The sequence below is a fragment of the Mobula birostris genome, chromosome 14 (genome assembly GCF_030028105.1).
Source record: "Mobula birostris isolate sMobBir1 chromosome 14, sMobBir1.hap1, whole genome shotgun sequence".
Classification (NCBI taxonomy): Eukaryota; Metazoa; Chordata; class Chondrichthyes; order Myliobatiformes; family Myliobatidae; genus Mobula; species Mobula birostris.
In genome coordinates, this window is record NC_092383.1 from 95,766,258 (window position 1) to 95,780,214 (window position 13,957).

The 13,957-nt window shown below is 44.0% G+C and overlaps 1 protein-coding gene across 8 annotated transcripts in view; it reads right to left on the reverse strand.

Moving 5' to 3' along the window:
- The window catches only part of plxna2 (plexin A2), a 565,853-nt gene that overhangs the window by 96,120 nt on the left and 455,776 nt on the right, over window positions 1–13,957 (reverse strand). For all 8 annotated transcript variants that reach the window (XM_072279001.1, XM_072279002.1, XM_072279005.1 and 5 more), the window contains exon 16: window positions 7,274–7,441. In XM_072279001.1, coding sequence (XP_072135102.1) covers window positions 7,274–7,441 — 168 coding nt within the window. The remainder of the gene's footprint in view (window positions 1–7,273; window positions 7,442–13,957) is intronic.

A 13,957-nucleotide genomic window follows, 5' to 3' on the forward strand; every position in this document is an offset into this window, starting at 1 on the left:
TTCTTTTTATGTATCATGAAATATTACCAGTAGAAACTGTGAAAATAACAGCAACAATGATTAAATAAAAGCTTTAATTTAGATGTTGTCAAGATACGTTGGGTTAAGTCTATACAAGTATAAACAGAAACCAAAAGTAGCATATTGCAAACACTGTGCCTTAACGGATTGTTTACTAGAGATGTAGAAGGCTGGTTTAACAGCAGATGGCAAATGCATAGTCAGATAGTTAAGTTAAAAATAACTACTATGTATAAACCACCACCCAGGTCAAGCTTGCTTCTCGCTGCTGCCAACAGGTAGAAGGTTCAAGAGCCTCGGGACTCACACCACCAGGTTCAAGAACAGTTACTACCCTACAACCGTCAAGCTCTTGAATAAAAGGGGTTAACTACACTCAGTTGCCCTATCATTGAAATGTTCCTACAACAAATGATCTCACTTTCAAGGATTCTTTATCTCATTACCTCGTGTTCTTGTTATTTGTTACTATTTATTTATATTTGCATTCGCACAGTTTGTTGTCTTCTGCATTCTGGTTGATCTTCCATTGATCCTGTTATAGTTATAAATCTATAGATTTGCTGAGTATGTCCACAGCAAAATAAATCTCAGGGCTGTATATGGTGACATGGGTGTATTTTGATAATAAAATTTACTTTGGACTTTTGTAATTCAGAAGTGGGAAGAGTGAGCAATTTCAGGTTCCTGGGCGTCAACATCTCTGAGGATCAATCCTGAGCTGAACATGTTGATGCCAGTAACAAAGAAGGCATGACAGAGGCTATATTTCATTAGGACTTTGAGGAGATTTGGTATTTCACCAAAGGTACTCACGAATTTCTACAGACGGAGGAATTTCTATAGGCAGAGGCTTTTTCCCAGGGCTGAAATGGCTAATACAAGGGGGCATAGTTTTAAGGTGCTTGGAAGGCGGATGTAAGTTTTTCACACAGATTGTGGTGGATGCGTGGAATGCACAGCCAGTGACAGTGGTAGAGGCAGATACAACAGAGTCCTTTAAAGAGCCTCTTAGATAGGCACATGGAGCTTAGAAAAATAAAGAATTAAGTGGTAGGGAAACTCTAGGCAGTTTCTAGCGTAGGTTACATGGTTGGCACAACATTGTGGGCTGAAGGACCTGTAATGTGCTGTAGATTTCTATGTTCTATGTACCATGGAGAACATTTTAACTAGCTGTATCGCCGTCTAGTATGGAGGGGCCACTGCACAGGAGTGAAATAAACTGCCCAGAGTTGAGAACTCAGTCAGCTCCACCATGGACACAAAGCCTCCCCAGCATCCAGGACATCGTCAGGGAGTGAATCCTGAAAAAAACAGCATCCGTCAATAAGGACCCCCCGTCAGCCAGAAAATGCCCTCTTTGCATTGTCACCACTGGGGAGGAGGTAGAGCAGCCACACTCAGTGATTCAGGAACAGCCTCTTCCCCTCTGCCATCTGATTTCTGAATAGACACTGAACCCATGAACACTACCTCTCCACAATTTTTCTCTTTTTGTGCTACTTAGTTAATTTAACTGTATTTACTTCTTTCTGAAATTTACAGATTTTCATTGTTATGCATCACAATGCACTGCTGTCAGATAACAACAAATTTCACAACATATGGCGGTGATATTAAACCTGATTCTGTGGAATGACTGCATTGCTGACCAAACCAGTCTGGTTACCTTACACCTGACAGAGTATGGGATCTGCCATCCTTACCCAGTTTGACAACACGTGGCTCCTGTCCAAAGAGATGTGCTCTGATCTTAACTACCCATAAGTGGTTGAGCTGGCCACTCAGCTCAAGGACATTGAGGGCCGGGAGTAAAATGTGGGTCTCACCAGTGACCTGCACATCCCAGGAATTGTTAACAGGAACAGCATATTCTAGGCGCCTCGTGTAAAAAAAAAGCTGCCTCATGCAGCTCAGTGAAACATCCTCCCTTTCATCGTAAACCTAAGAGCTCAGTATATGATAAAAAACTGAATACTTACACTCTCTATGCCTTTCATAATTTTACAGATCATACATCTATCAAATTCCAATGAACTTGTCCAGATTAAACTCCATCTGCCATTTCTGTGGCCAGATTTCTAACTGAACAATATTCTCCCAACATCCTTTGAAAAATTTCTTTGTTGCCCACAAATGCACCAATTTCAGAATTGGTTGTGTATCAGACCAACTACACTTTTATCCAAATCGTTGATACATATTACAAACAATAGACGTCCCAGCACTGATTACTATGGTACCAATGGTCGCAGATCTCCAGTCAAAAAAACACCTCACCAAGTCAGTTTCAGATCCAATTTACCAGCTCATTGCAGCTTTACTTGAGGGTTTATAAATGTAGGCTACACTCACTGTCCTACCCTTTGTCACTTTCTCAAAAACACACACGTGATTCAAGACTTTTTATATTCCTCAAGGGCCTTGTCTGGTTTTAGCACCTAAAATCTTCTTGAGGACCTTATGATCTTGGGAATACTTTGAGAATAAGGGATTAGTTATTTAAGACTGAACAGAAGAGAAATTTCTTTACTCAGCGGGTGGTGACTTTTGGAATTTCTTCATCCACTGGCTGTGGAGACTCCACCACTGATTTCATTCAAAGCTGGGATCGATATGTTTCTGGATTGGGAATCTGGAAATACTCTGACGTGGAAGCCCCAGTAGAGTGGTCAATCTCACTCAATAGACTCCTCCTTTTTAAGGGATTAGTTGGCACAGGATTCGAACAAGCCAGAATTTTCTGCAGTGACGGTCTGCACCAACAAGTAAAGAATTACGGCTAGTCCCTTGCTCGGTCCTTCATCATCAACATTATGTGTTGTGTTGTATGACATGGATGGTCATGGTCTTTCCATGACCATGATTGTTCTTGGCAAATTTTTCTACAGAATTAGCTGCCATTTCATCCTTCTGGGCAGTGTCTTTACAATATCAGAGATTAAGGGAGCTAGGGCTTTACTCTTTGGAGAGGAGGAGGATGAGAGGAGACATGATAGAGGTGTACAAGATAATAAGAGGAATAGATAGAGTGGATAGCCAGCGCCTCTTCCCCAGGGCACCACTGCTCAATACAAGAGGACATGGCTTTAAGGTAAGGGGTGGGAAGTTCAAGGGGGATATTAGAGGAAGGTTTTCGACTCAGAGAGTGGTTGGTGCGTGGAATGCACTGCCTGAGTCAGTGGTGGAGGCAGATACACTAGTGAAGTTTAAGAGACTACTAGACAGGTATATGGAGGAATTTAAGGTGGGGGCTTATATGGGAGGCAGGGTTTGAGGGTCGGTACAACATTGTGGGCCGAAGGGCCTGTGATGTGCTATACTATTCTATGTTCTATCTTCCAATATGGGTGACCCCAGCCATTATCAATACTCTTCAGAGATTGTCTCTCCGAAGACAGTGGTCACATAACCAGGACTTGCGGTAAGCACCAGCTGCTCATACGACCATCCACCACCTGCTCCCATGGCTTCACATGACCCTGATCAGGGGCTAAGCAGGTGCAACACCTTGCCCAAGGGTGACCTGCAGGTTAGCGGAGGGAAGGAGTGCCTTTTAAACATCCTTTGTTAGGGATGTTATCTCCACCCTGCCATCCAGATGAGGCTGAGTACAGTGCTATGGTAGGAAACTTTGTCACATGGTGTGAGCAGAATTATCTGCAGCTTAATGTGAAAAAGACTAAGGAGCTGGTGGTAGACCTGAGGAGAGCTAAGGTACCAGTGACCCCTGTTTCCATCCAGGGGGTCAGTGTGGACATGGTGGAGGATTACAAATACCTGGGGATACGAATTGACAATAAACTGGACTGGTCAAAGAACATTGTGGCTGTCTACAAGAAGGGTCAGAGCCGTCTCTATTTCTTGAGGAGACTGAGGTCCTTTAACATCTGCCGGACGATGCTGAGGATGTTCTACAAGTCTGTGGTGGCCAGTGCTATCATGTTTGCTGTTGTGTGCTGGGGCAGCAGGCTGAGGGTGACAGACACCAACAGAATCAACAAACTCATTCGTAAGGCCAGTGCTGTTGTGGGGATGGAACTGGACTCTCTGACGGTGGTGTCTGAAAAGAGGATGCTGTCCAAGTTGCATGCCATCTTGGTCAATGTCTCCCATCCACTACATAATGTACTGGGTGGGCACAGGAGTACATTCAGCCAGAGACTCATTCCACCGAGATGCAACACAGAGCGTCATAGGAAGTCATTCCTGCCTGTAGCCATCAAACTTTACAACTCCTCCCTTGGAGGGTCAGACATCCTGAGCCAATAGGCTGGTCCTGGACTTATTTCATAATTTACTGGCATAATTTACATATTAGTATTTAACTATTTATGGTTTTATTACTATTTATTATTTATGGAGCAACTGTAACGAAAACCAATTTCCCCCGGGGTTAATAAAGTATGACTATGACTACTACTACAAACTCAATCCTTAATTGGTGCAAATGCATAGCAGATTTTGACAGGGTTTGCTGTCCACATTCTGGGGGTGTGAAAAGTTCTCAAACAATCACACTGTGAAATAACACGTACCCACGTGTTGAGAGAGCTTTTCGCAGGTACCTCACATCGTACTACCTAATGAGCCAGTTTGTCATACCATATACTGTAGGGTCTGTGCTTTAAATGCACAATCAATCAAAATCGGGATAAATCTGCTGTGGGTAGGCGTGTGTGAGAGACTTATGGCATGGTAATTCTCGTTAGAGTTTGCAGGTTGCAGTGCCCCAGAGGGAAGCAGCATGTGGCAAACATCACTGAAAAGAACATGTGGAGTGTCTTGTCGGCACTCCGACTCCTTGTTTGGAAAATTAAAAGAAGCAAAATGACTGGAGGGAGCTTGGGAAAAGTTTGTGAAAATGCAATTGCTGGAATAATATTTATTCTGGGGATTGCTGGAATCAGTCAGGGACTTGGGGAAAGAGGACTACGGACAGAAAGTGCTGGTCTTGTTAATGACATCAACAGGCCATCAGCAAATATTAAAGTAAATCCCTTCATCAAGCGCTCTACACTGAATTGTAAAGGAAGCTGAGGAACAACGATAAAGAATTAATTGGTTTTACTTGTGAGAAGAATACTCGGATGAGAGTAAGTTTGCTACCAATACACTGTTTCCCATTACAATCTTCGGGGATGGAACTGGGAGATGGGCACACAAAGAACGCTTCAAAGTGGTGTCACATCAAATTAGCAAGGACAGTGCTGGGCAAGTGTCACAACACCTCTGCCACCAACATAGCATGCCCATAATTTACTGTGGGAGGAAACCAGAGCACCCAGAGGAAACCCACACAGTCACGGGGAGAAGGTTTAAACTCCTTACAGACAACAGTCAGGGCCGAACCCTGATCTTACAGCTAGTGGTGTGAACCAACATAGTAACCACCAAGCTATCGTGTTGCCCAGAGAGTCGTAATTCTGAACAGCACAGAGACGGGCCCATCGGCACCATCTACACCAGGGGTCCCTAACCTTTGTCATGCCATGGATCCCTACCATTAACCGAGGTGTCCGGGGAGCCGGGAGGGAATCCCTTGATCTACACTAATCCCATTTGCCTGCATTGGGTCCATATCCCTTTGCACCATTTCTACAATGAGAATTGTTTAGACACCAAGAGCTACATGGCTTTGCCCAGTGTTGTAAATATTCTGTTTTTCCAAAAAACTGCTGCCAGGTGGCAGGCACAGTATTTCATCTGTCTTCCCACCTGCCCTTATGAAACTGGGGGTGGTAGGCCATATTTCAAACTGGTAGACTTTACTTGGGTGGTGGGGTGGAGGTACATCTCTACCGAAGGAGGTGTAAGGTGCTCCTTCCTTCCGCTAGTCAGCAGGTCACCCTTGGGCAAGGTGTAGCACCTGCTTAACCCCCGATCAGGGTCACGTGAAGCCATGGGATCAGCTGGTGGATGGTCGTATGAGCAGCTGCTGCATATCACAAGTCCTGGTGATGCGACCACTGATGCCAGGCAGACAATCTCTAAAGAGTATTGATAATGGCTGGGGTCACCCATCTTGTAAAGACACTGCCCAGAAGAAGGCAATAGCAAACCACTTCTGTGGAAAAAATTGCCAAGAACAATCCTGGTCAAAGAAAGGCCATGATCACCTATGTCATATGGCACAACACATAATGATGATGATAATTATGCCAATATGGAGGTCCAGCTAGCATTCTTAGATCCATTTTCTAAGGCAGTGGGTGGAGGTTGATAGCTAAAATACTGTGTCTGTCTTGTGGAGTAGATGTCAAACATCTATCTGCTTCAGCTTGCCCAACCACCTCAAAATGTAAATATTTCCTTGAGTTGAACCTGTTCGGAATCAGAATCATGTTCATTATTATCGACATATACTGTGAAGTCTGTTGTATTGCAGAGGTGGTACCATGCAACACATTTGGATTCTGGTTAATTGGGCATTCGGTGAATTAGGACAGCCCTTATTTGGGACAGCTCTTAAAGAACCAAATTTCATTGAGAAAATAGCCATGATTCCCTTTGTTTATTTGGGACACTATGCCACTTGATTGGGACAAGAGATTTTTGGCAAACAGTTTCGAACCAGCGTCGGTCACATAGACTTGTGTTGCCGTTGGATACCACACTGTGCCAACAGTGAAGGGCTTTTAAATAGCAACAGTCCTGGGTGCTTGTGTTATGCCTTTTCAATTGGGCTGATTAGCGACAAATTAAAAAGCAGTAATTTTTGACACTGCTTCATGCAGGAAGCCAATGAAGGCAGTCCATTATCTGCACTAGGTGTCTGCGCTGATCTTGTTCATTTGCAGTCAATCAAAAGAACACTGCAGCATATACTGGATAAATTCCTCCATTGATAACTATTAGGAAACTAATACAGTTTTATAGTACTGTAACAATATTGGTAGCGTTCTAATTAGTTCTGTATTTCATTTAAATATGTAGTTTGTTACTCAGTTAAATGGTAGTTGGTCTTTTTTATATCTTTTAACTACTTCCATGGAACTTCAGTTAACTGGGGCAGCAGCTTATTAGGGCCAGAACTTGTGGTCCTGATAACGGAAATCCACTGTACTTAAAAAAATTACTAGAAATTATAATAATGAATATATTAAAGATTAAATAAATAGTGCAAAAAGAGAACAAAAATTGTGAGGTGGTGTTCATAGTTCCATTGTCTGCTCAGAAATCTGTTGTGGCACGAATGGATTTTAAACATTCATGTAACGTGAAATTTATGTGTCACAAGGTCATGTACCTGGCAATACTCCACTCTGGTTCAATCCTCAGAACAGTGGGATCATCAATAAATTCAAACTGCAGACTGTCGTCCAGCTGTGCGCGATCAACACTCACTGAAACACGGACAATGCCAGGCCCGTGTAGAGACGGAGCAGAGACGCAGACAATCTCAGATGCAGAACGCCTGGGAAACAAGCAGACAAAGTTCAGTTACAATTCTCCTCGGCGTCCAAACAGAATCAGGTATCATCAGATTTAAAGAGTAGCTTTATTTGTCACATGTACATCGAGGCATAGAGGGAAATGAGCCATCTGCGTTAATGACCGACAGAGTCTGAGGATGCGCCAAGGATAGCTTGCAAGTGTTGCCACGCTTCCGGCCCCAACATAGCATGCCCACAACTGATTAACTCTAACCATACGTGAGGGAGGAATCCAGAGCACCCAGACGAAACCTATATGGTCACGGAAAGAATGTATAAACTCCTTGCAGACAGTGGCGGCAATCGAACCCCCCATCGCCGATTACTGGTGCTCCAAGTGTTTCGCTCACCACTATGGTACTGCGCCGTCCTGTGACCGACATCTGTCATGAAAGTTGTCACAGCGGTACAGTAAAGTACATAAAATCACTATTCGTTACCATAAAAATATATTAAAAAATAAATAAATTGTGCGAAGGTAGTGTTCATGGTCATGGACCGTTCAGAAATCTGATGGCGGAAGGGAAGATGCTGTTCCTAAAACGGCGAGTGCTTGTCTTCAGCCCCCTGCATCTCCTGATGGTGGCAATGAGAAGAGGGCATACCCTGGGTGACCAGGGTGTTTGAAATGGATGCAGCCTGCTTGGAGCACCTTGTTTTAAAGATGTCTTCGGTGGAGGTATCAGCAGGTTGTGCATGGACCACCACACCATGCTTCAGTGGTTCACATCTGCAACAGGACAATGCCAAGTAGCACATGGATTGCAGGACGCGGACTTCCTTGCCGTTCGTAGGTTCTAGCAGGGGCTATCAGTAATGTTGTAAGTGTATATCTTTGGTGGGTATTGCACACTCTGAGAGAATAAAAAATCGTGGGCTCATCAGAGTGATACAGATCTCGAGATGAGCTTGAGCTGGAGCCGGCACGGTACACAGCTCACACAGATCTAGAAATAGCTTCTCCCATGAATCCGGCAGCAAGTCTAAACTTGCTTTGTGACAGCAGGAGGGAAAGTGTGAAGAGCAACAGATGAAGATCTTGTTTCATTGTCACGTTGGCTTCTGACAAGCAACAGCCTCCAGGTGCCCGGAGCATGGGATCCCCCCTTCCCCAACCCACTGAAGTCTCCCGGCTTCACTCAATGCACTGACTGAAGTTTCCTGGCTTCTGTCACTCAACGTTGATCAACAAATCAATGCAGAAAGGAAGTTTTATGTGTGGATCACCAGCCGATGTTTGTACTCCAATTCTAATAGTCAAAACCGTACTGAAATTGGATGATGCTCATTGCAAAATTGAAGGGCAACACAGTAATACAGTGGTTAGTATAACACTGACATAGGTTCAATTCCCCCTGCTGTCTGTGAGGGCTTTGTTCTCCCTGGAAGGGGTATGTTCTCCCTGTGACCACCAGATGCTTTGGTTTCCTCCCCCAGGTCAAAGACATATGGGTTAGTAGGGTAGCTGGTCGCATGGGTGTGATTGGCCGGCATGTGCTTGATGAGCTGTTGGGACCCTGTTACTGTGAGTGTAACGTAGTGGTTAGCTCACTACTTTACAGTGCAGGTGACCCGGTTTCAATTCCTGCCACTGATCGTAAGGAGTTTGTACGTTCTCCTAATGACCGCGTGTGTTTCCTTCGGGTGCTCCGGTTTCATGCCACAGTCCAAAGGCGTACCGGCTGGTGGGTTAATAGGTCATTGTAAATTGCCCGGTGATTGGGTTTAGGTTAGGGTTAAATAGGTGGGTTGCTGGGCAGCACGACTCGAAGGGGCAGAAGGGCCTGTTCTGCTCCGTGTCTCAAGAAATGAATAAATATGTGGGAGTTTGTTCAAGGACGGAGGCCACTTCCTCTTGAAGGCAGTCCCTGGGAGATTATTTCCTCTTTTACCAAGTCAAAGATAATTTTCTATTCTCCCTGATTTATCTGTCTTTTGGCACCACAATATTGGCCATTGTTAATGTCACAGTGACAACGGTTACGGTTCTCACAGCGGTAATAAGATTACATTCGCAAAAGCTCTTTACCGTAACAAGATTAGGTATGTCCAAGATAATCCTTCAACCCAAATCAGGACTTATTTCACAAATTACTTGGAAGCATTATAGTTACAAATCAAGGCAACATTAAAATAAAAACTTTAATAGTGCAATTATACTTGTTCTTAAATCAAGAACAGCCAAGACTACATTTGATGGCATGATTTGATTATGCTCAGCAGTTTGAAATGGACTCAGTATATTTCATGTCCAGCATTGTGTCAGCTATGGTAATGTTGGTATTTGTCACAAATAAGTAAACCACTTACTATGTGCAGAAGGCTTTGTTGGAACTAATATAACATTTGAAGTAGCATTGTGGCTGATTCAATCAAACTACAGCCTGTGTCACAATTAGAATCGATGATAAATTTACCACTAACACAGAGTGAAAGACAAGACCAAGGCACCTCCAGAGTGAGCCAGTGAAAGGACAGGTAGGAGGAGGAGGAGGTGGGTGGCTCAGTTGGTAAAAAATGAAATCAAACCCTTAGAAAGAAGTGAATAGGGTTTGAAGATGTAGAATCCTTGAGGGTAGAGTTAAGAAACTGCAAAGGTAAAAAGACCCTGATGGCAGTTATCTACAGGACTCCAAACAGTAGCCAAAATGTAGGATATAAATTAGAATGGGAAATCGAAAAGGCATGTAAAACTGCAATGTTACGATAATCATGGGGGATTTCAATATGCAGGTAGATTGGGACAATTAGGTTTGTGCTGGATCCTAAGAGAGGGAATTTTTTGAATGTATATAAGATTGCTTTTTAGAGCAGCTTGTGGTTGAGCCCACTGGGGAAAGACAATTCTAGATTGGGTGTTGTGTAATTAACTGGATTTGATTAGGGAGATTACGGTAAAGGAACCCTCAGGGGCCTGAGATCATAATATGTCGAATTCACCCTGTAGTTTGAGAAGGAGAAGATAAAGTCAGATGTATCAGTATTACAGTGGAATAAAGGGAATTACAGAGGCATGAGAGAAGAGCCGACCAAAGTTGATTGGAAGGGGATACTAGCAGGGATGATGACAGAATATCAATGGCTGGAGTTTCACGGGGCAATTCGGAAGGGGAAGGATAGATACATCCCACAGATGAAGAAGTATTTTAAAGGCTGGATGCCTCAATGGTGGCTGACAAGGGAATTCAAAACCAACATAAAAGCTGAAGAGAGGGCATACAGAGAGCAAAAATTAATGGGAATTTGGAAGACTGGAGGACAATTTAAAAAACAAAAGAAGGCAACTAAAAAAGTCATAAGGAGAGAAAAAATGAAATATTAAAGTAAGCTAGCCAATAATATAAGAGAGAATACCAAAAGTTTTGTCAGATATATGAAGAGTAAAAGAGAGGCGAGAGTGGATATTGGACTGCTGCAAAATGACACTGGAGAGGTAGTGATGGGGGCTAAGAAATGGCAGATGCACTTAATCAATATTTTGAGTCAGTCTTCAATATGAAAGAGACCAGCAATATGCCAGAAATTTGTGAGAGTTAGGGGCAGAAGTGAGTGTAGTTGTAATTACTAAGGTGAAGGTGCTTGGGAAGCTGAAAGGTCTGAAGATAGATAAATCACCTGGACCAGATGGACTAGCCCTCAGGGCTCTGAAGAACTAGCTGATGAGATTGTGGAGGCATTAGTAGTAATCTTTCTACAGTTACCAGATTCTGGAATAGTTCCAGAGAACTGTGAAGTTTTGGTAAAGATAGCTCCATTGGAAGGACAAGGACTAGATGTCTCGTGTAAATATAAGAAAGTCACTTATAAATCTGATCAGGCAATCAAGAAAAGTTTTTCCAAGATGGAATCTCAGAACGGCTGAAGCTAGAGAATGGACAGGGTGGAAGGACTGGGGGAGCTGGGGATGGGTAGGAGCATTGAAGATGGATGGGAGAGATTTGGAGGAGATAGGGACTGGGGACAGATGAGGCCAATATTTTGATCCTACACAAACACAGCTGGGAGAGGTGCAATGTCCAGAGGGCGAGAAGCCAGGAGACACTCCGGCCCTGACTGACACAGGGCCTTTGTCGTTTAAATTGGCATCCTTCCCTTCTGTTATATAACAGGCTGCTAGGACCAGCTTGAATATCTGGTGTGGTCCCAAAGCCAGTTCCCTGGTTTCTGGGTGCAGGCTGCGAATTTTGAAATCCTTTACAGATGACCTGATTATCACAGGGTCAGAGTGTCACATCCTCCATGAAGACCACACTCTTGTCATGGCTTGGAGGCTTGCTTGCCTCAATGACCCGGAGAGCTATGTTGGCAGGAGTCAGGGCTTTATGCTTTGGCTCTTGGTCAATAGAGGTCAAAAGTTAGAGGCCAAACTGAGAGTGGTCCACTGCTCCTCCAGATTTGTAGGTTCAGCTCAGAGCTAACAACCCTGACTGGAAAAAAGCAATTTGTCACGGAAACAGTAATGAACAATTCTTCTACATCTGAGTGTGATGGTATTCCTGAGACTTGCATGACTGACAGTAGTGAAAACTAAGAAGAAACTACAGACATGATGAAGGAATTCCAGATATGAAGACCTTCATTGTTGTTCTAACCACCAGCAGTGTAACAGGCAGTAAGTACATGCATCACACACCTCAATGCAGGAATATTTCAGTAAACCAGAAAAAGATGCAATTCTCTTTCAAAGACATTAACTCTTCATCCTAGCTTTGTAAACAATCAAACAATAACCTGTCAGTCATTATAAGTCAGACACTTCCTTCTGTACAAGTGATGTTACTAGTATACGGCAATTGATGAGATCTGTTGCTAGCACATTCATGAGGCTGCCGACGGATGGAGGATAGGAAAATCTCACAACATTCAAGGTCACCACATCTGAACACAAATGGCATCTTTGGTTCAACTGGACCATGACGAATAAGGTACCTACCCAAGCAAGACCCATTTGCCCAGCTTTGGTCTGTATCCCTCCAAACCAGGGGTTCCTGAACTTTTTTATGCCATGGACCCCGGTTTTAACCAAGGGATTTGTGGACCCCAGGTTGGGAATCCCTGCTCCTGTCCAAGTACGCATTTAAATGCCTCTTAAATGTCATTATTGTACCTGCCTGAACCATTTCCTCTGGCAGCTTGTTCCATATACTCACTACCCTCTGTATGAAGAAGCTGCCCCTTTCAAATCCTTCCACTCTCATTTCAAACCTATGCCCTCTAGTTCTTTGTTCCCTTCCACCATCAGCCCCTGCTTCCTACCATCGGGCCAATTATAAATCCAACCCAGTCTCGCTCCCTGTTCCCCATGCGATCTAACTGTTATGCAGGGATTTGTCAAAGGCCTTGCAGTGGTGATGGCCTAGTCCAACACAATGCTCCACGGAGAAAGGCCATCTGCAAAGTGGGAAGTGCGACAAAGTGCCTGAGATGGTCGACACTGTTTCTCTGGGGTGGGTCAGACCGCACAGGCCCCACCGCCTCTCTGGCGTACACTAAATCCTCCTGTAATTAGCTTCGGAGATTATTATTAGACTGTCAGAACTCATTTCAAGTAATTCTATTCTGTTCAACTGTGTTCATCTGAAGAGGCTGGAAATAGAAGGCTGTAATTAGTGTAGATCTCTTTAAACCATTCCAGACTGTGGCATCCAGCCAGAAATCAAACTGCATTGTTTCTAATGGAATACAGATCAGTTCTATGGGAAGAGCTTATTGACAAACAAACTGAACTGTGCCCAATCTTTCCTCAATAAATCCTGTCGGTCAAAAAAATGGGTGCATGCCGTTTTCAGTTCAACAGCTTTGACATTCGGCAAAGAAATGAAATCCCTCATTTCCCCTTCCACCAGCAAAGCATCTCTTCAACTACGAGGCGATAAACACATCAAGTGCAGAGCTTTCTTCACCACAGTGTTTCCAAACTCTGCAAACTCTCAGAAACACTAAATGCTGGGGGAACTCAGCGTGTCAGTCGGCATCTATGGAAACGAATCAGGAGTCGATGTTTCAGGCTGAGACCCTTCTTTGGGACTGGAAAGGACTGGGGAAGACGCCAGAATAAAAGGGCGGGGGAGAGGGGAAGGAGAATAGCTGGACGGTGATAGCTGAAGTCAGATGGGTGGGAAAGATAAAGGGCTGGTGAAGAAGGAATCTAATAGGGGGAAGAGTGGACCATGGGAGAAGGGAAGGAGGAGGGGATCCGGAGGGAGGTGATAGGCAGATGAGGAGAGGTAAGAGCTAGATTGAGGGATAGAGGAAGAGGGGAGCAGGAGGGATTTCTTTACTGGAAGGAGAATTCGATATTCATGCCATCAGATTGGAGGCTACTCAGACAGAATATAAAGTGCTGCTTCTGCACCCTGTGTGTGGCCTCCTCTTGGCAGAAGAGGAGGCCCTGGGCCGGCATGTTTCTGCTCATCCACCACAGAACAGGATTTGCAATTTTCCACTTTGGATGCTCTAACTTTTACAATAATTTACCACAGAGAAAATGCAATTCA